The sequence below is a fragment of the Carlito syrichta genome, unplaced genomic scaffold, assembly GCF_000164805.1.
Source record: "Carlito syrichta isolate Samal-C Ts95f unplaced genomic scaffold, Tarsius_syrichta-2.0.1 Scaffold94740, whole genome shotgun sequence".
Lineage (NCBI taxonomy): Eukaryota > Metazoa > Chordata > Mammalia > Primates > Tarsiidae > Carlito > Carlito syrichta.
Genome location: NW_007038836.1, coordinates 122,736 through 145,754, shown reverse-complemented (window position 1 = coordinate 145,754; position 23,019 = coordinate 122,736). Strand labels below are relative to the sequence as shown.

Here is a 23,019-nt window from a genome sequence, read left to right as displayed (position 1 = left end):
CTGTCGGAAGCACTGACAGCACACGACCAAACAGCACTGTGGCTGCAGAGGCGGCATGGAAGAAAGCATGGCAGAAGCATGGCAGTGGCTATTCATGCAGGACTACAAAGCCATAAGCAACGCTATGAAGGCATCTGGGGGTCCTAGTGTCGCTACAAATGGAAATAAATAATAAGAGGTGGGAGAGTATTAGTTGGAAAAACAACGTTTTGGAGGTTTAGTCAGCATTAGAAAAAGGTCAAAGTTTCACTGCTTCTGTATGAAAGTGAAGTGAGAACAAGAGAAATAGCTAAGACCTATGTGACAAATAGGAATTGACTGATTTATTCTTTGGGGGGTTGGGGGAAAGGAACGGGACGCAGGTTTGGTTGGAGCTTTGACCTTTTGCTTACCATCATCCTGATCAGGTTTAATCCTTCCGTCTGTCAAGCTCCCCTTCCCTGGTGAGGGGGTCCCCATCTGAGGGGTCACTTTATATTTTAATCTGCCTAGCATCCTGTGCTTTTTAAGGAAAGTTGTTCGCTTGAAGTGAGCAATTGCTTTAAAAATACATCCTCTAGCCATCCCCCAGCTAGAGGAGGAGGAGTGAGAAATAAATCTACTTCTAATATCTCTTTTGCCAAAGAAATGGGTTTTAGATTTTGCCGTGGAAGATAATTCAGTTTTACGACGCATACGTTTGGGTGGTGCATAACTTGGGTGTCCCTTTTTGCGAGACTGTCCCTGAGTGGTATAGATATGAGAAAGCCCATCGAAGAGTGCCTTCAGCTGGCTGTTAGTGGTAAGGCTTCTCAAGGAGGGCACACTGCACTGGCTGGAAGAACTCTGGGGCGAGGGGGAGGAGGTGGACGTGCTGGACTTTTGTGAACTGGGGCTCTGACCAGAGATGGGGGTTGGGGGTGGAAGTGAAGAAGGTGGAGGTTTTAGCTTTTGTGTGGTACCTGTAGCCAACACATGAGAAGTGCATGACTGTTTCTGAGAGACCTTTTTCCTTGGACGATAGTGCTTTGAAAAGTCTATTATTTCACCTCGTGATCTGCGACCATCAGGTGATGGTGTGAAAAACTTAGTAAGGCCATCAATGAGCCCTTTGGTTTTCTTGTTAACTTTAAGTGTAGAGGCAGAAATGTAGGTGGAGGTGGTGGTGATTTTGGTGGTGGCACCAGGCCGAGTAGGGTCTGTAACAGCCAATCTGCTGCTTGAGTCCTTCCCAGATGCAGCATGACCAGATGAAGGTGTGGTACAGACTTTAGTCTTTTGACCCCTACCAGGTGACCCCCTTCCTGTGAATGCATTCATGGATCCTTCATCACTGGTTACAGACCTAGGTAGAAATTTAGAGAATAGTATCAGCATTTAATAATATAATTATAAAGGTAGCTAAAAACAAATTTATCTCCACTAGATGCAATAATGGGCTTAATTAAACTTAAGAATTTTTTTTTGTATGTGCCACCACCTAGATGTTTCTTTGTTGAAAAAGGTAGCAGCAACTGTATTTGCGTATCAAGGTTCTCCTGGGGCCCATCCAACAGGTATTGGGAGAATATATGTGGACCCAAGGGCAATATAAGCAACAACAACAACAACAAAAATTGAAGAGACTAAAAGAACACCCAAAGCTTTGACTATAATTAAATAAAAACAAGCTATCCTGGAATGCTTTTTTTAAAGAATAAGAGGAAATAAATCATATGTGTTATTCAGAAGCAAAAGAATAAGTTTATCTAATCTCTAGTTAAAAGCAATTTTTAACTCAATGGAAAATTTTATATAAATAGAACTTGGGCATGTGGTATGTCTATAAATTTGTACTTTTGCTGAAAAAAAAAGAAAACAAAAAGATACCCTCTTCTTCTCAGTAGTTTATGCTTAGAATGATAAAATAACCAATAGTATTCTCTTAGGAGAGAAGACAATTAACTACAGCAAAAAATATTGCTGAAAAAAGGACAACAATAGCAAAAAACTGAAGGAATGATTAAAGAAAAGCTGTAGCAGGTCAGACATGACATGGAGAGTCTGGTGGAAAAGCAGCACATTTACCATGGTCATTATCAGACACTTGGCGTCAGAATCTTTAAACCTTGGGTTCTGCCTACCCTGCTGTGTGGCCAACAGAGACAGGAGGTCACTCACTCACACAGCTGCTTACATGAACAGCAGCTGGCTGCCTTCACCTCAGGCTAGGGCTTGGGAAGCTACCCATTTTGTAGCAGGGTTTTATACAACAGAGAAACATTTGCATGTGAATTATGGCAATGCCTGGCCCAAGAATGTACTTTCAAATGATCAATTTAGCTAAAGGCTACTAGTGATGAAAGCCCTGAAAATGTTAAGATATTGAATTATAAAAATATCTTATGTAATTACAAACAGAAGAGCACATTTTAGTGATCATCTTGTGCACACAAAGATTTAATGGCTAAATTTCAGCAGTCAGTTGAAGGGGAGGCTGCTGCAGTTACTAGGCTGATCTGAGGTGACCAGGGGCTTTGCCTGATGCCACCAATTCAGCCAAGTCAGGCTAACGCTGGAGATCTCTAGTGTCACCAGAAGACATAGCAAGGGTTACCAACAAACAACTCATCCAGGTTAAAATGTTTCACATCAGAACGCTGCAGTTGGACTGTATCTGGAATCGATTGCCCAGAAAGGATAATATGCTTATAAAGCATGTAAAAAAGGAAAACTCCCTAGACTGTCTTAAAAATTCCTAAGCTCAAAGGACAATTTTGGACCAACAAAAAGTTAGGACTGGTGCCAGATGCAATTTTCAGCTGTGTCCTTTGTTTAGAAAGTTTATATCCTAATTTGGTTTTTTTAATTGGGCCCTGAGGATACAGTCCCATTTCAAGAACAATGCTCACACAGGATGAATGCAAAAACACATAATTTCTACTTCAAATGATACTAATATGAAAGATTTTATTCATAAATATGTTTAACTCTACAAATTAACAAAAAATCAATTTTAAGTTGTCTACTGGTTGAAAGCTTTTCACAAGTTTCATAGAACATTCCAAAAAGAAGCCTGCATTTTCTCTTTCTTCTTAGGGAAATAAAGGTACAGGAGAATACTGTTTTTCTGAGAGTAAGTAATACAGTGAACTGCTTTCAGATAAAATTAGGGAATAAAAGAGGAAGCGCGTAAGAGTCTTGGTGTTTGTTCGAGGTATGTGCAGGGAACGTATACATTTCTAAAATCACAACGACCCTTTTATCAAACCTAAAGAAATGGTGACAGTCTATTGGTAGAACTGCTACAGAAATATAAGTCTAATGACTTTATTTATAAGCATCTAAAGCTGATAGTCAAATCTATAGTCTATATAGGTTAAAATATATTTATGTAGCCTCTTTACTTTTCCAACTCCTGCTAAATGTTCTACTGTGCTTTAATGGCAACTATGTGGCAACCGAACAGTGAAAATGGGGTTATCATAGTACATTTGTAGGTCACTGCACATATATTCTTTTTTATGTATGTCTGCACACACGTGCACTTTTCAAATGATCCTGTCTAACTCTGCAGGGGGCAAACAATCACCTACAGGTTTCTCAGGGCCCCTATTTCGAAAAAGGGATCTAAAAAGTGGTGATACTATGTTACCATCAGAAGACAAAGAGACTCACTGTAGACATGGACAAATCCCTCTCTCGTTTCGAAATTCCTATTAAAATATTTGTATAATTAAGCTCTTCTAATGCTCAGTCCATGATAAAGTAGGCAGAATGGCTGTTTCCAAATTCTTACATGCTGCCTCCACCCTGCTGCTTGAAAAACGTCACTTGGGATCACAGCTACGGCCAACAGAAGACCCCAAATGCCAATGGTAATTAAAAATGTTATTTTCCAAAAAATTCCACAACTTAGACAAAAAGAGAAACCTTTCTCATCTCTTGAATTTTAAAAAATTTTAATGGAACGCCAAAAAAAGTCGCCAAGAAAGTCTAATGGAATCTAAGGGAGTTACAATCACCTATATTCTAAAGCACAACACAAAAGATTTCTTTTGATAAGATCTCAACCTACAACAATCGTTGCTTTAATTTATTTTTCGGTCGTCCAATGGGTTTTGCATATCGTCGTTTTATTTGTGCAGCTTTCTCATGAAGTAGTTTTCTTCCCTTTTTCTTTGGTCTGCAGACTTGGCAAATCCACATCCCTGAATTAATATATATATATGAGAAAAATATTTTAATATTTCATTTTAGGAGAAGATATTAAAAATAAACTACAGCTGAAATACACTGCCCAACGATGCCTGTATGCCCAACTTTACTCTAAAATACAGATGATTCCCTTTTGTTGTTTTCCTCAGGAAACCATCACTAAAGGTCAATTTCCCCAAAGTCAAGGTGGTGAAAACAGAGACTGCCCCTATCTCAGAACCCTTCCATAAAGTTGTTCTCAACATGTCACTAAGCCTCCCACCACTACATAAACACACATGAAAACTTGTTCCTGTCAGATATTATGTATCTTTTGATTTGAGGAAGGTATTTTCAAATCATGCAGTTTTTGGAACTTCTTGAAGAAAAAAAAAATTTCTCTTTCTGGAAATTTCCAACACAAATTGCCAGTATAAAATATAAATTTGAAATTAAAATATAAAATTTTTAAGTACTATAGAGTATCTAGCATAAAGAAATAGGTCAATAGATAAGAACTGAAAGACTAGAACAACCAAAGCATATAGAAAAGTTTAGCATATCCAAAAGGTCATATTTCAAATCAGTGGGGAAAGGATGAAATGGTTCAAAAAGAAGTGATAGAATAACTATCTATCTGGAAGGAGAATAATTATTTCCTATCCTTTACAAAAATAAATTCTAGACAGATGAATATTATAATATGAAAAAATAAAATGTTACAAGTACCAGGAAAAATATGTAGATGTTTCTATAATCTAAGCATGACTGACATTTAAAACCGAAGCCATAAATTAAAAAATTCATGAATTTGACTACATAAAAAAATAAAGAGCTTGTGCAAATCAGAAAAAAAAGCAAAAATCCCAATAGCAAACTGAGTAATGGATAAAAAGAAGTACTTTACAAAAGATGATACACAAACAACCAAGAATAGAACACAAAAATGTTCAATCTCACCACTTAAAAAATTATCAGATACATTTTTTCTATTATTTCAAATTGGTAACAAATTTTAAATAATAATACCATATTTTTAATCAAATCTAAGATATAAGATGCACCTGATTTCAAAGATGTTACAATGTTTACAATGTTTAAAAAATGTGTCTCAGACTCAGTGAAACATAGGAATGGTAAGTGTTGGTCATAATTCAGGGAAACTGGTATCCCCATACACTGGTAGACAGTCTGAAAACTGATACAGTCTTTCATGTATGTAAGCCTTTGACCGAACAATTCCTCCCCCCAGGAATTTATTTTAAGAAAATAATTGTGAATGAAAAAAACAGGAAACACTGTAATCTCTACAAATGTTCCCAAAGTTACCAGGGGATTGGTTAAGAATGACTGACAGCCGGGCTCGGTGGCTCAGCCTGTAATCCTGTGCCTTTGGGAGGCTGAGGTGAGTGGAATGCCTGAGCCTGCGGGTTCGAGACCCGCCTGGGCAGCGAGATCTCAACTCTACAATAAATCAAAAAATCAGCCGGGCGTGGTAGCACAATCAGCCTGTAATTCCAGCTACTTGGAAGGCTGAGGCGGAAGGATCGCTGGAGCCCAGCAGGTCAAGGCTGTGGTGACTGGGAGCGGCCACTGCACTCCAGTCTGGGCGACAGAGTGAGACTCCAACTCAAAAAAAAAAAAAAAAGAATGACTGACATTTAAAACCGAAGCCATAAATTAAAAAATTCATGAATTTGACTACAAAAAAAAATAAAGAGCTTGTGCAAGTCAATTAATAAATCACAGTTCATGTATACATGGGAGCAAAAATGAAATACCGGCCGGGCTCGATAGCTCAGCCTATAATCCCAGCACTTTGGGAGGCCGAGGTGAGTGGATTGTCTGAGCCCACAGGTTCGAGACCAGCCCGGGCAACTTGGCGAGACCTTGTCCCTACAATAAAATAAAAAACAGCCGGGAATGGTGATGCATGGCTGTAGTTCCTGCTACTTGGAAGGCTGAGGCGGAAGGATCGCTGGAGCCCAGCAGGTTGATGCAGGGGTACCCGTGAGCATGCCACTGCACTCCAGCCTGGGCGACCGAGTGAGACTCCAACTCAAAAAAAAAATAAAAAAGAAAGAAAGAAAATGAAATACCTTCAGAAAGCACCTAGATTGTATAATATATGTGACTGAAACAAGTTGGAACATAAGCCAACAGGGAGTAGTGAGACTGTGACAAACTGGAGCAGACATGCCCAACCTAGAGGACTCAAACTCAACATTTAAAAAATACTGTAGAAACAAAACATATTTGTGGCCCACAGTCCATCAGGTGTGTAACCCCTGCTCTAAACTGTGGAGTTCTACACACTCACTAAAAACTATGTTTAGGAGAACATTTAATGATGTAGGGGCACTTACAACCTATTAAGAGGAAAAAAAATTAAGTCACAAGAACATGTACAGAATGTTCCATTTCTCTTTAAAGGCTGTATGGCAGGGAAGGAATTTCCAAATGATTTTTCTTTTTACTCCTTTTTTGTCTATCTATATTTTGTAAACCTTCCACAATGTATACATATAAATTTAATAATAAAAAGGTAAAGTTATTTTAAAATGTTTACTATATCGCAAAACGAGGGGGAAAAAAGGCTGCTGAGCTAGGCTGACTTACACAATAAACAGAAGAAAATCCACTTTCTGTCAGACACAATCAGTTATAAGATAATTCAGATGCTCATGTTCAAAATATCAATTAATGGCCCAGAAAATGGTGATGGCTTCCTGCTGTAAGACTTTGGGGTCATTGTTATCATCATCGAAAATATAAAATTTCTTACCTATAAACACTGTACTGAATAATAAGGAGAGTGTGCAAAATTTCTGACTTATATAATCCAAATTTATATTATCTAATAGGGGAGTAGTTTAGGGAGAAAGATGATCTTTTTGTCCTTGGCTCTGAATTAGTCTTTATTATATACCATCTCCAAACTCCATGCTTTTATACCCCTCTGTTCACAACCTGTGCCAATCTCACAAGTAAGGGAAGATAAGAGGGATGAAAAAAATATCTAAGGAACTTGTATACCTCTGAGCTGTCAAACATCAGGACAAGGCTAACCAATACGTAATAAAATACATTTTTAATATGGTTTAAAAGTTCACCTTTTGGCATTCTGGAAAGTGGTGGGTCACAGCACTCCATATGAAATCCTCTATCACAGGAATCACAAAAAAGCATATTATCCTGTAATATAACATATTAGAGACTAATTGAGACTGAAACCAACTGTAAAAGACCCCAAATTCTTATGTTACTGGATTAAGAATAACACAATATAATGAAGGTGCACCAAGATCCCGGTTGCAGTTGGACATCATGTGTATTTAAATCTTTAAAAACAGCCACACCCTATAAAAAAGAACAAACCATAACAGTGAAAATTAACGATACCTGGAGACGGACTATTGAGAGTTATACTTACTGCATTTTTGCCTTGGATTCTACAGGCACTGCATGTCTTGCATTCGATGCACTGCCACCTTAAGGCCTTGACATTTGTTGTTAATTCAGGACAAAATTTCAAACAGGATGGGTGTCCTATGAGAATAAAAAGCAAATTGCTTGATGGGAATGGTGCCTTCGATTTTTTTAAAAACTCCCATTCCCTGATATTAAATAGACAGCTAATGATACTAGCCAATGAGCCTTAGAACTTGAAAATCCAGAGGCCACAGAATCCAAATCACAGATTTTTCCTTTCTTTCTTTTTCCTGTATGTAATGGAATGATCGTACAAATATTGTTTCTAAGAGAACTTTAAAAATTTCTACCAGTTCCAATCACAAGCTTTTTGAGAATGTGAAGATAACATATGCTTGGACAGTGTTTTCAGTCTTGTACCTGCTATTAAATCTCCTGTACTCACCACTTTCATGAAACATCATCTACCCAGAGTGTTCTTGTTTGCTGGACTGTGAGGGAGGTGCCAAGTTCAAATAATTCCTGCTCTCTGTGTGTGATGAAATCTTAAAACAACAGATAGCTGAAGAGTAAATTGGGGCTGCTTAACATACTAAACTACAAATAAATTCCCCTCTCTCCCATCCAATAGTATATAAAGACTATCCCATTTCTGGGATAGACAAAGAATATCCCATTGCCATCAAGTCCCTGGGTCCCTAAATTGCCTCTAAATTCTGGAAATAGAAGCTGTACCAGTAGATTTTAAGAGACAGAGTTAAGAAGTTGAAAGATTTGGGTCAGATGGAATACGCCCAGATGCATACCCCTCAGCAGGTTTCCCCCATTTTCCTGAGCACTGAGCTTTTCCATACACTATTTTGAACACACTTTCACCAAGTCTTACTGCTCACTTCACAGAGGAAAACTGGAGATACCCAGAGGGGCGACACCATTCAAAAAAGCCAGCCAAGAGCCAATGAGTAATAGATTCCTCCACAAGGTGTGGGGAGCGTGAGCCTAGATGCTTTGGAAGGCAGTACGGTTTAAAATCTAATAGTCTTTTATCACATAAACCCAAGGAGATCTCCAAACATGATTTTATGTTTCTAAATCTGGTCTTTAAATAGTAAGAACATTAGTAAATCCCATGTGAAAGAACTTATAACCAAGCTGCAAAAGAAACCTGAGGGATAATAAAAAAAGCAGATTCTGCAATTTCAAAACTGTTTTATAATTTCCTGACTTTGGCAGGCTCATTGTTTAAATATGTATTTTGGGTTGCTGCCAAAAAGGTCCTCCTCCCTAAAGCTTAACAGGTGCTTCATAAAATTCCACCCACCAGGAGATTTGGCTTTTTGAAGTAAAAACATTCAAAATCAATCACCAATACCGTTAATAAAAGCACACTATTCCTGAGTTTTTAAAAAAAGCCAAACATCTGTATTTAAGATGTTGAGAAAATAAAATGTCACAAGATTATTAATACAATCTCAGGCAGGAGAGACATTCAGGCAGATGCATTTAACCTATGCCACCTTTCTTTTACAAGGACTTCTCTCATTCAAATGGATGCAAGGAAAAAGTTTAAATATGTAAAAATATGTAAAAATGATATCCATCACCACTTTCTGTTTAGGGACAGCAAACAAAGACAGCTTACGAGTCGACTTTAAGAAGTATACTCTGAAGGGGGAGCAGAGAGGCCTACTTTGATCTCCCCACCCCCACTCCTTTATATAGTGACGGGGTAACAACTCAACTTTAAAAGAACAGCAATCTAAATTCCACCCTTAAAATGGGTCCCATCAGCTTAAAAGTATACCATTTACTTCTCCTCCCCCCCCTTTTTATTACTTCCTGTAAGTCATACATCACTGGCACATATGACCTCAATTTCATGCACTGAGTTTTTCTCTATATTAAAATCTGCTTTTGTATTTTGTGGCTTAATCTTCAGTAACTAAGGTAATTCACATCATATTACAGATTACTATTTATTGTCACATATTTTATAAAAGACTTTTAATAATTATACATTTTGAAAATGAATGGATTTCAGACATTTTCAGTGGGGGGCAAGGAATATTCTTCCTCTTAGTGCTTTCTCTCATTTTAACCAATATTATCTCTCAATTATTACTATTTAAGCTACCTTAAAATTCTAAAATCTTCAGTCTATATTTCCTTTAGGCAGCAATTTCACCTTTATTTAATTCAAGAGAACTGGTCACAGATCCCTTCTAGCTCTAAATTTCTATGATTCTGTAAAGAATGCTTAGATATGAAGAAACATTTCCACTTTATTTTCACCAGGCCAACTTTAAGATAATGCAAAAGACTGTCTTGATATACCACTATACAATAAATGGGAATTAGATGGAGAAAAACAAAGCTACTACTGAAGTAATTCCTTACCTCTCATTTAGGCATTCCCTAAACTCAACAATTTTCTCTAAAATTCTTGTTCTCTTTACTGACACAATTCAGCAGAGACTTCTTTCTGGAGTTTTACTTTTGTCATTTGCAATGCATCACATTTTAGATCCACAGTATGCATTTATTCATTCATTTGTACACAAATGCATATTAAGTACGAGTAGCTTACAATAGTTTTATCTAGTAAAGCCCAAGGAATACTATTTAAAATTAATCAAGTACCAGTGGAACCACAAATCAGTAGAAATAATTTTTGGAGGAAATAATGTAGGTGACCTTAAGAAACTGGTGATCTTTGTTTATATAGCCCTATTGATATACTGCCCCTACCAGTTTTCTTTCTTTCTTTTTTTTTTTTTTTTTTGAGTTAGAGTCTCACTCTGTCACCCAGACTGGAATGCAGTAACACGCTCCCGGCCACCGCAGCCTCGACCTGCTGGGCTCTGGTGATCCTTCTGCCCCAGCCTTCCAAGTAGCTAGAACTACAGGTGTGTGCTATCACACCCAGCTAATTTTTTTTTTATTGTAGAGATGAGGTCTCGCCAAGTTGCCCAGGTGGGTCTCAAACCCGCAGACTCAGGCAATCCACTCACCTCGGCCTCCCAAAGTGCTGGGATTACAGGCTGAGCCACCGAGCCCGGCTCCTACCAGTTTTCTCTAAGAGCAGAAGCATTGCCAGTTTTGTTCAGGGTTAACAAACACATAAAAGACAAACTCAGGAAAGGCTTCTGGTCTCTGAGGGTGGACTGATGTCCTACCACACAGCTCTAGCTCCCTTTATTGTGCAAAAGGGATTTTCTCACTCTCCCAGCTGCATCACAGCAGCCTTTTCTTCTGTCTCCCGTTTCAATGAGCTTCCACTTAGAATGATGCTGTAATTTTGAACTGTACACTTATCTTAGATTTGCTAATTTGAAAACACACATGCACACAACTCATCTGTAAGTAAGATTTAACCACCCAGCAATCTGAGCAGCAGACACAAAATTTCATTTGGTATAATATCTAATACTTATGTGAAGCTAATTAAAGATAATTTGGTCTTAATGAGGCAAAGAGAATATAACAGTGTTAATTTCAAAGTAGGCTGATCCATGAAAGTCAAGTAAAATCACTTCCTAGTTCCAACATTTCCACAGACCTGAAGACTATCTGATGGCTCCCACATTCGTATCACTGGTTAAGATAATCTCACATTTGTCTAATGTTTCTTGTTATTGATCACCTTCATATCATCCCATCAGATCCTCACAATAGCCCTGTGGATGCAGGGTGCAGACATTTTCCTCTACATTGTAGAGATCAGGAAAACTGCAGTTACACAGCCAGCCAACAGTGGATGAGACCTGGAGCACCAGGCTGTGGACACAACATTTGGGGCTCCTTGTACTGTACACTTTGCCTCACATTTTTACTACATATAAACTGGAATTATTTTTTTAAAAGACCATTTAGCAGGAAAAAAACAGTTAAAGAAAATACTTCCCATTTGATGCACTGAGCCATCTTAAAAAGAGAGAAATTTCTAATTGGCTTTACTTTATGATGTAAGCAGAAGGATGTAACATTTATTACTCACATCTATGAAATCGAAGCAGAATCTAAATGTGACATCATACAAATGGTGCTTCAGATAGAGATGGCTAAAAAGCAACGGGCACATATGGGAAACACATTTAAGAATGATCCTCCTTACAGGCTGCCATCTATACTTTGTTCTTCTGGTTTTATACTGCTGTGGGTATTTTCTCACATAAACTTCTTACGTTAGGGACCCCTTTGATCATTATGAACAGTCTCAACTCAATTCTAGCACCAATAGACTCTTCTGAGTGTGAGAAAGCAGCCATTTCCCTAAGGTCACCTAGGGGCACCAACCAAACTGCAATTCCTGCTTGAGACACTGGACTGAACTGTGATGGCAGGGCTCCCACCATTATTAGAGGACAGTGTTGAGACACACCAGCCTGTGGTATTCTTTTTTCCTTATAATCATCAAGGTGTTACAACAGAGCATTAGAACTACAAGAAGCCCCAAATTCCCTGAAATGAACCATTTTTGTATTCCAACCCTCCAATTTAAAGAGGAAAAAACAACAAAGTCCACTCTTCTGATCTACTAGATGAAGTAAATGTCTACAAAGCATTTCCCTGAGTTAAGGACAATAGTTTTTTGACGAAAGTAGCCAAATCCAGGCTGGCACAGTACACTCAAGGGAAGATTAAGTGAACCTCGACACTGGAGCTGATCCCACTATGGAGTCCAGAGAAACACTTTGAGGCATCCTCTATCCTGAACAAAGAGACATGATGACCCCCAGGCTTGAATTTCTGCCATGACCCAGACCTTGGCTCCAAAGCCTCTGGCTCTCTCTACCTGAAGACTCGCCCACAAAATGACGCCAGCCACATAAACCCTCTAGAAGGTATCCTCAAGTCATTCTTCTCTACTTGTTAAAAGGGAAAAGAGGAATTTTTCAAAAGAGAAAACATAACACTATACCCACACACCCCTAACTTGATCCTGAAAAAGTCTAAACAAAAAGTAAGAAACTTAAGGGGAAAGAAATTTTCAGTGACCTCAAATATAAAGGAGAACAGCCTCCCCTTTGGCAGGTCTTCAGTCTGGGAAAGACGAAGGGAGATTGATTACATCAGAAAATCTAAGATCTACCTGTTTAGAATTACGCCTTTATACCCTGTAAAGGAGGCCTTGAAGTTATGATCTAGAAGATAATGATCTCGAATTCCTTATCAACTCAAGTAAGTGTATCACCAGAGGTAAGGAAATATATGAAGGGAACTTTTCTTTCATTTAAGCACGTCTTTAATCTGTCTAGATGCCCAGACAAACAGATACTAAAGAAATAAAACAGTGAAGGGTGTTTTTAAAGTACCACCTTAAAAACCACAAAGGGTAAACCCTAGACAAGTGAACACCACTAAATTGATCAGGCAGTTACACAAAAGAATAATTCATTCAGAATGAGCCTTGTGAGAAAACCCAAAAGATAACGACAGAGTCAGAACTGATGAGTGAGGCACTACCTCACCGGCATAAAACAGGTATATTGTAGGGTTGAAATGTATTAAACTGAACATACAGATAATGTTTCCATGCCCCTTTGTCACTATCCATGATACCATGGCCAGGTAAAAGAATTTTAATGAATCTGTAAAGTCCATCAAAAAGACTGTCAGAATGCATTTTTCAAGCAGGGTTTGAAATGTCTTATTTCCAAGGCTCTCCCTCCTCATCAGGTCCTGAAAGCTGCTGAACCACAAAGGGCCTATCAAGTTAAATGTTCGTATAAGAAGTAAGAATTGTTGCACGATACTGTCATTCCTCAGTATGAAACATCTCTGTCCAACCATCAAGCGGCTGTCATAAGCAGTGATAAGATTTTAAATTACTTACAGCAATCAAGGATAACAATTCTAAGCGTGCCAAGTCATAACAATGGCTGACATTTACCACACTTATCATAGTTCTTATAGACCTTGTGCCAGGCCATTTACTTATGCCCTCATGTTTAATTTCCATAAAACCCAAGAGGAAGGGGTTACTATTATCCCCAATTTTTTAATGTGGAAATAGGCTCAGAATGGTTAAGTAACTGAATTCAAGGTAGAAGAGGTGGCTTTTGAGTTTGCTCTTAACCTCTATATTTCATGACTTTCTAAACAAGAGTAAGCTATGATGTTTTGCAGGTTTGGATGTTGTTATTTTCTTAAGATTACTATAACTAGAGAAATACTGAGTCATGAATTTTAAAGTAAAACCTTGGGGAAAATAATTTCAGTAGTCTAGGAGAAAAAATTTAAAGATTAATGCAAAAAGGTGAATTTCTAAAAATCCAGTAACTACAACTCAATATGTTGGTATGTTTTGTGTTGGGGGGGGAAGAAAACTGGAGGTACAGTCTTAAAATTTTAAACTGAGAAAAAGGCAGAGGTGATAGTTACCTTGAAAGCATTTTAGGTATTGTAATTTGCTAACAGTCCCTGCCCAACAATTCCCTGATTTCAATATCACCTTTTGCACAGACCACCTTTTCCTATCTTATTCCAGGCAATTTGAATTTCTTCTACACCTGATGATTTCTCGATTCTATCTTTGCAGTTTCCAGAATTCTATCCCTTCCTTTCATTCATAGTCACACAGAGCTGGGCTGTAATATTACATTTCACCAGTAGGTGTCATGACCTGAAACACCACAGACTCCAACTCCAGTATCTCCAACTCAAATACCAGGATATAGCAAAAAAGTAAGTATTCAGGTTGTATTCAGTTGATTCCAGTTGTATTCAATTTGAAAGCTTAAAATTCTCCACAGTAAATTTACCTATAATGTAGACACCTCTTCCTTGAATTATCAATACTGGGTATAAAATAAAAGCTTAATCATAAATATTTATAGTATTATAAAACATGTATAACATCTATATGTCGGTGTTAATATACTCACATTTTTCCTTCTTCCTTACTTTTTCTTTAATGATTTAAAATCTATGCTATTACCATAATTGCCTTAAATAACAAATATGGTTTTAACAGAGAGATAAATAACATGAAGCTATGAAATGGAAAGTCATTGTGCAACACATACAAAAAACACAACTTACCACTACTGCCACAATCTGCACAAGAGAGGAGTTCTTCTGGTTTCTTTTCACGATTTGATTCTTTAGTCCCCAAACAGAAGCTACATATTGGAATGGGATCAGCACGGGGCTATGACAAAATTAAAATAAAAAATTTTGTTATTTTTCCATTTCAAAATTTAAAATATTAAAAGTAAACACTTCGTATATATTTAACCAAGAAATGATTAAATAAGATATTCAAATCAACATTTTCTGCTAATAAAAAACTCTTAAATTATTTGAAACTAACATGCTACTTGAATAATACCTTTCAGTACAGTGTGTAAGACTCAGAGTCTTATTAAACCATGAAATCTAATACCTTTACATATTATATAACATTCCCGAAGTGAACATTATTAAGGACTCATCTGAAATCTCAATGTTCCCATAATCTATATGAGTATAATAAATGGATTTATCTATTCACCATTATAGTTCATGAATATCATCTAGTTAGGTCAGACTAACTTTATCGAAATGTTATAATATAGGTTACTATTATTCAGTTATTAAATATTTGACATAAATATTGACATGTTTTTAGGTGACAGAATACAGTTAGAATAAGCAAGAATGAAAATTCTGTGGCATCACTTGAGAAGATCAAAAGATCATTAACAAGGCTTTTCTGACACCAACGTCTTCGAGAGTAAACCATGCCATACCAAACAAAGAAGATAAACTCTCAATCTCTGACATCTCACTGTATAAAAGAAACAAAACATTTGTCTAGCCCCCTAGCACCCTTTAACTCTCACTATGGAAATTGCTTTTAACAATGTATAAATCTCCATACATTTTAGTGTCTTCATTGTTATTTACTACTATCAGAAATGCTAGTATTCCCATCCATATGAATAGCTGGCTGTGTCTACAGATCTGGCCACATTATTTTGAACAACCAAAACTGTATAAAAACTAACATTTTATTGCATATTCCAAGTCTTCACACATGTTGTCTGCTAGCCATCTGAATGTTACTATGATGCCTTTATATTTGAATCTCATGAACCAAAAATTCAGGGCAAGAAAACCCATCATAATCACAAATGTTTTTAAAAGCAAATTAAAAATAAGATTTTACTAGGTCTAACTCTCTCTAAATATATATCAGCAGAGAATAAACTTCATTTGTTCAGCCACTCTATCCCAAATGCCTAATACATTGCCTGGTGTATAACAGGCACTCAAAATTTATTTCTAACTGAATAAATGAAGGAAACATATGCTAGCTTAAAAAAAAGCCAACCTCATCTCTAAGATAATATTTCAAATGATTATAATAATTCCAACAAATGTCTTGGTTTTCCGTGCAACATGTCATCAAAAAACAAAATCCCACCTCAAGACCAAGCATTCGCAACACTGTTTAATATGACTTTTAATTTCATCTTACAATATGAACATTCATTATCTTGCCTTTACTTCCAGCTTAATTTGTTCTTTTAATATGCACAGGCTTTACTTCCTGAGGTAGCTAAGCAAATATATTTTTGTAGTCCCAGCTAAAAAGCAGAGTATAAAACATTCTGTACAGAAAAACCAAAAAAGACAAGCTACAAATTGGTCACTGACTCCAGCCACAGTTTTTTAAAATGCCAGATAATCAGCACTGCATAATTGTGGATCCATAGTTATTACTTGCAACTGCTCAACTGCAGTACCTTGGGAACACTTTTGTTCCTTTAAATAGCAATTAAAAGAACAATCTGGTTTTAAAGTGACAACATTCCCCTGATAGATTCTAGCTAAAACCCAGTCCTCGTACTAATGGGATTCCTGCTTTCATTTGATATAACAATGTTCAAGCTATTGCTGCCATCCTTGCAGTGATAAATAATTTACAGAATGTCACATATCATTCATGAAATGAAACAAATCCAAATCTCCAATCCCATTTTTCTTTCCCAGATGAATTTTTAGCTGTAAGAGAGACATGGCCATCAGCCAGCATTCATGCTCATTTTTCGTTTTTAACTAAAGGTAACACAAAGGACAAAGGTTGCTAGTAGTTCATGGTCAGAAAGACTGATGTCCCACACACTGCCCAATAATAGAAAGCATAGATGCTATCACTTCACGCTACATTCAAGTGAACCCCACCATGCTGATGTATGCTCACAACCATTTATTTTAAGGATAACTATCTCACAATACTCTATAAAACCACTGCATTATACAGAGATGTCTGCCCTGCTGAATTATTGATAATTCAAAGCACTTTTTGCTAACCTCAGTGTAGCCGAGTCTAATTAACTTTAAAAAATTGTCACTTGCACAAAATCAAACTTTTACCGCAACGCATGTAAATGGGTCACAGAATTATTATGATCCACAATTCTCAATCAGACTATACATAAACTGTTTTAAAAAATAATCCCTTGTAATAAAGTAAAATGGATTATAGTTAGAAAGAGGTCTGAGTAAATGGCAACTCGATTCTATACAAGTCCACTACAGACAAGTCATATTTAAGAGGTTTGAAAACGGAACCTCAAATCTCTAAATTCTTCATTCCTTTCTTAGAAATTCACAAAAGCACTAACCTGTTGATTACATTTTCTCATTAACATGCCTGAATATTTTAAACTAATCCCCAAAACGAATGCTCATGGGTAGGTCTAAAGATGAAAATGTCTAGCAAGCAAACTCTGCTCTGGAAGTACCTCTTCCTCATCTCCTACGCAAGGGCCCTGGTGCAGCTGCTAGGCTAGAGGTAGTTCCTGTGCTCTCTCTTTTAATCTTTTTAACAATCTTGCCAGGTATGTGTATTGTCCTGTAAATCAAGGATCTGAGACAGTAAGTAACTTTTCTAATGTTACACAGGTTCAAGTGCAACTCCAACACCATTTGTCTTCACCAGAGCCTTTGCTACCTTCTTTTAATTCCTCAGGAGGACAAATGTTTAAAATTATCTTTCCAGCTGGGTGTGGTGGCTCACTACCTGTACTCCCAGCATTTTGGGAGGTTGAGGTGGAAGGGATTCTTTTCCTTTTTGAATCAGAGTCTCACTTCGCTCAGGCTAGAGTGCAGTGGCACGCTCACAGCCACCCCAGCGTCAACCTGCTGGGCTCTGGCGATCCTCCTGCCTCAGCCTTCCAAGTAGCTGGGACTACAGGCATGCACTACTGCACCCGGCTAATTTTTTTTTATTTCACTGTAGAGACGAGGTCTCGCCAAGTTGCCCGGGCTGGTCTCGAACCCACGGAATCAGGCAGTTCACTCACTTGGCCTTCCAAAGTGCTGGGATTACAGGTTGAGCCACCTAGCCCAGGCAGAAGGAATTCTTAAGCCCAGGAATTTGAGATCAGCCTGGACAATATAGTGAGACACTGTTAAAAATATTATTTAAAAAATTATCTATCAGTGGCAATAACTCTTTACTAATGTGCACATAATCTCTTCCATATAATTTCTCCCATTACCAATAGCTGATGGACACTTCCTTAATCAACATGGGACAAATTGACATCAGATGCCTCCCATGTGCTATCCTGAAGGACTCCGCACTGCCTATACTATATAATGTTCTTGACGGAAATATTTACCCCAAGCCTATTCATAAGAAAAAAAAATCATGCAAATCCAAATTGAGGAACATTCTGTAAAACAACTTTTCTTGGCTTTTAAAAAAATGTCGGCCGGGTTCAGTGGCTCAGCCTGTAATCCCAGCACTTTGGGAGGCCGAGGTGAGTGGATTGCCTGAGCCCGTGGGTTCAAGACCTGCCTGGACAACTTGGCGAGATCTCATCTCTACAATAGATTTTTTAAAAAATGAGCCGGGCGTGGTAGCGTGTGCCTGTAGTTCAGCTACTTGGAAGCTGAGGCGGAAGGATTGCCAGAGCCCAGAGGGTTGAGGCTGCGGTGGCCGGAGCGGCCACTGCACTCCAGTCTGGGTGACAGAGTGAGACTCCAACTCAAAAAAAAAAAAAAAAAAAGTCAATGTACTGAGAGACCTCCACAAAAGGGACTGACATTAGTGGGATACTGCTAGGGGAGGGGTGGGGGCACAACATCAACAAGGGTCCTGGTCCCAAACTAGGTGAAGTGGGGACCAAAGTGAGGCCCAAGCTTTACCTGTACGATGACTATTCGTATACCTAATCCTGAATTGTATCCCACATCTTTAAAATTAAAAAAAAAAGAAGAAACAAAAAAGGAAAGGGCCAATTTAGGTGACTAAGTGGCATTAAAAACTGAAAAAAAATTGTGATGGTTTGGATTCTAGATTAAAAAAAAATACTCATAGCTGGGAAAGGCATGGCGGCTCACACCTGTGATCCCAGCACTTTGGGAGGTCGAGGTCGGAGGATCACTTGAAAGTAGGAGCTCAGACCAACCTGGGCAACAAAGTAAGACCCCATTTCTACAAAAAGAAATTTAAAAATCTAGCCAGGTGAGGCTGAGATGGGAGAATCGTTTGAGCCCAGGACTCCGAGTTTTGCAGTGAGCTATGACACACCACTATACTGTGGCCTGGGTAACAATAGAGTGAGACTATGTCTCAAATAAAAAAAAAAGAGCACAGCTATAAAGAACATTAGGGGACTACGAATTCAATGTTAGATAAAATATAAACTAGATATATAAATTTCTTGAATGGACATAATTCTGATTATGTAAGAGAATGTTTTTTTCTTTGGAGGTATTTGCTGAAACACAGTAGTAAAGTGCCATAATGTCTGTCATCTACTCTCAAATTATTCAGGAAAAGGGTGAGCACAGTGGCTATAATACCAGCATTTTGGGAGGCTGAGGTGAGAGGATTGCCGAGCCCAGGGGTTCGGGACCAGCCTGGAAAACTTGATGAGACCTCATCTCTACAATAAATAAATAAACAAACTAGCTGGGCGTGGTGGCGAGTGCCTGTAGTTTCAGCTATCTGGAAGGCTGACATGGAAAGATCACCTGAGCCCAGCAGGTTGAGGCCCACTCCAGTCTGGGCAACAAGAATGAGACTCCAACTCAAAAAAAAAAAAAAAAATTATTCAGGAAAAAAAACTAAACCAAAGTGTGTTCATATGTGAATGCAGAAAGGGAGAGAGAAAGCAAATGTGGCAAAATGTCAATGGTTGATGAATCCCTGTAAAGGGTATATGGGTATTCATTATATTATTATTTCAATTTTTCTGTATGTTTACAACTTTTCCAAACAAAAAGTTCAAGGGAAAATAGCGCCCTCTACTCTCAAAAAATACCTAGACTGGGCTGGTCACAGTAGCTCACGCCTATAATTCAAGCACTTTGGGAGGCCGAGGTGAGAGGATTGCCTGAGTCCATGGGTTCGAGACCAGCCTGGGAAACTTGGCGAGACCTCATCTCTACAATAAATAAAAAAATTAGCTGGGCATGGTGGCCGCACACCTGTAGTCCCAGCTACTTGGAAAGATCGTCTCAGCCCACCAGGTCAAGGCTGTGATGGCCATGAGCATGTCACTTGGCGACAGAGTGAGACTCCCACTTAAAAAAAAAAAACCTAGACTGAATTACTGTACTCAGTTGCCGCTACCCCGTTCCCCTCCCCCGTACCTGTAAGTTCCACATCCATGGATTCTTCCAACCATAAATGGAAAATATTTGGAAAAAAACAGTTGCATTTGTACTGAACATATATAGGCTCTTTTTATCTTGTCATTATTCCCTAAACAACTCAGCATAACAACTATTTACATAGCATTTACATTTTATTAGGTATTATAAGTAATCTAGAGATGATTAAAGTATTCAGGAGGATATGTGTAGGCCATATGCAAATACCACACCATTTTATATAAGGAACTTGAGCATGTAAGGATTTTGGTATCTGTGGGGGGTCTTGGAACCAATCCCCCATGAATACCAAGGAATGACAGTAGCTGGATCATAAGCACTTAGAAAACAAAGTATCTCAATCCAATTACCAACTCAGAGGAAATACAGAGGACAGAGGAACATGTTAATCTACAAAGCAGAGAGATGCTAGTACTAAAACTCTAGAGAACAAATGTCCCAGTTTCTTTAACAAATAAATTAAAAGGGAGACAGAGTGAGCAAAAATAGACAAAGAAAAACCGACAAGTTAGGAGACATTAAAAGGCATATCAGTCAATAATTCTGGTCATGATTCAAAGTGTAAAGCAATGCAAAGCAAAATATTATAACCTAGTAAAGGAACTGGGGCCTTAAGAGACTGCTTGAGGGGACACTCCGGGAGTCTTCATCCAGGTGAACAGGTTCTTGGCTCTAGAGTACAAAACTTGGAACAACAGGGATTATCAGGGAGAGACACAGCTGTCCAGCAATAGATGAGCCTTCCATATTTTCTGCTTCATTTACTTTTATTTTTCTTAATTGTGGTAAAATATACATAACATAAAATTTACCTTTTCAACAAATTTTAAGTACACAGTTCAGTATATTATATTGTACAACCATCACCACCATCTACCTCCAGAACTTTTTGCATCGTTGAAATGAAAACTCTGTACCCATTAAATAACAACTCCAGAGATAAGTGAATGTGGTTATAAAAGGGTACTATGAGGGATCTTTGTGATGAAGGAAATGTCTTGTATCTTGGCTGTATCAATGTTAAGAACTCAACTGAGATATCATACTCTAGTTTTGGAAAATGTTAAGATGGGGGAACTGGATAAAGAGTCCATGGGATCAAATAAATAAATAAATAACAACTCCCCATTCTCTCCCTCAGCCCTGACCACCACCATTCTACTCTCTGTCTCTATGTGTCTGACTACTCTGGGTACCTCATTTAAGTGCAATCATGCAGTATTTGTGAAACAGATTATTCTTGAGGTGATGAGAGGCCCCTGTAATCAGAAGAGACCGTGGAGAGGCTGCATGGCCCCATCAGGAGAGTGAGGATGCAACAGCGTGCAAAGCCATCTCACACAAGATGGGAACTCTTCAAAGGTCCTTTCCAGATCAAATATTTTAATGGTTCTATGGTTAGATAATCTTTAAGGCCTTTTCCAGTTCTAATTTTTTTTATTGATTCTATTATACATATAAAGGCATTTCAAACATCTTCAGGTTCTATCTCAAAATAAAATAGCCTTTTCTAAGGAAACATTCTTTAAACTCAGGATAGTGCATTCCTGAGAAGTTTTATTTTAGTTCATGATTACTTCTCTTTCTGCCCTGAAGGAAACTACATGTTTGTAGTTTTATTAGTCTATGTAACTGGACAAAAATAAATGAAAGCTCCCGCACCATGGTATGCAGTCTCACATCCTCTTCCTGATGATGACACACAAAAAAAGGTTTTGTGGGCCATCCATGGACTCTGTTAACAATGATCAGGGATATAGCCCTGTCCTTCCATAATCCCCTGTAGATCCATACTCCTTAAGTCATCTATAATTTTCATAATACTGCTTTAAAAACAGACCATTTTCATAATTCCAAGTGTTAGAAGCAAAACAATTCCGCATTTTTCATTCATACGTTCATACTTGCATCATGGAAAGATCTAGATATAATTTATGCTCTCTAAGCCTCAGGTTTCCTCATCTGCAAAAGTGCGCAACAATGCCTAGCTCCAGGGCTGCTAAAGTTCAAATGTGATTCAGTGTGGAAAGTACTTCATAAACTATAAAGTTCTACTCAAATACTGTTATGATTATTGCAAAATTCACTTTGGCAATAAAAACAAAAAGAGCAAACAAACAACTTCAAGTTCTTAATAAACATCAGCACAAATGAATTGTTCTGGATTTTAGAATTACTCTATAAAAGACTTTGATTTTCTGAGCCCCTGTGATGAATATTAATCTTAGAGGATTTTTTTTAAAGAATGAATTAATCAGGGAGTGCGGGAACAGGGTAGAAAATGCCTCGACTGAAAGCCAAGAGGCCTGTAACTACTTAGTTAAAAAAAAAAAAAAAAAAAGTCAGAGGAAGAAAAGCATAAGCAAGTATAAAATCTTAAATGAATAATGCTACAAAAGCAAACAAAGATGTATATAAGCCTTAACCTCCAAAGGTCAAACAGTTCATCACTGGAGAATATCTACATTTTAGTTTAGACAACTCAATCCAGTAATTCCAAAACAAGTTGTGTGAACAGGCTGTCTTCAGACTCCTCTGTATCTCTTCAATTTGTACCCCTTTGTCATATTGTACTGAAATTTGAAGTTTAGGTAATGCTTTACTGTTGACCAAAATGCTTTTCTCAAGTGCGAAATACAAATGCTGTGAGATAAGGCCCAGCAGCCCCTTCTGTCTCCATTTCACAGGTAAGTTAAATGGCTTCCTGACCTAATAAAATGAGGAGACCCAGTCTGCTGATGCCAAGCCCCCCGCTCTTTCTCCTTCCCATAGTTTGTCCCACATATCATCTGAAGCTGGATTCAGACACTCCTT

At 37.9% G+C, this 23,019-nt stretch overlaps 1 protein-coding gene across 3 annotated transcripts in view; it reads right to left on the bottom strand.

Moving 5' to 3' along the window:
- KAT6B (lysine acetyltransferase 6B) overlaps positions 1-23,019 on the bottom strand; it is a 187,428-nt gene that overhangs the window by 52,805 nt on the left and 111,604 nt on the right. Inside the window, exons 3-7 of one of the 3 annotated variants that reach the window (XM_008061491.2) lie at positions 14,632-14,740; positions 7,589-7,704; positions 7,269-7,350; positions 4,037-4,169; positions 393-1,324 (exon numbers count right to left, since the gene is read on the bottom strand). In XM_008061491.2, coding sequence (XP_008059682.1) covers positions 393-1,324; positions 4,037-4,169; positions 7,269-7,350; positions 7,589-7,704; positions 14,632-14,740 — 1,372 coding nt within the window. The remainder of the gene's footprint in view (positions 1-392; positions 1,325-4,036; positions 4,170-7,268; positions 7,351-7,588; positions 7,705-14,631; positions 14,741-23,019) is intronic. The other 2 variants (XM_021714100.1, XM_008061482.2) reach the window with 2 other exon arrangements.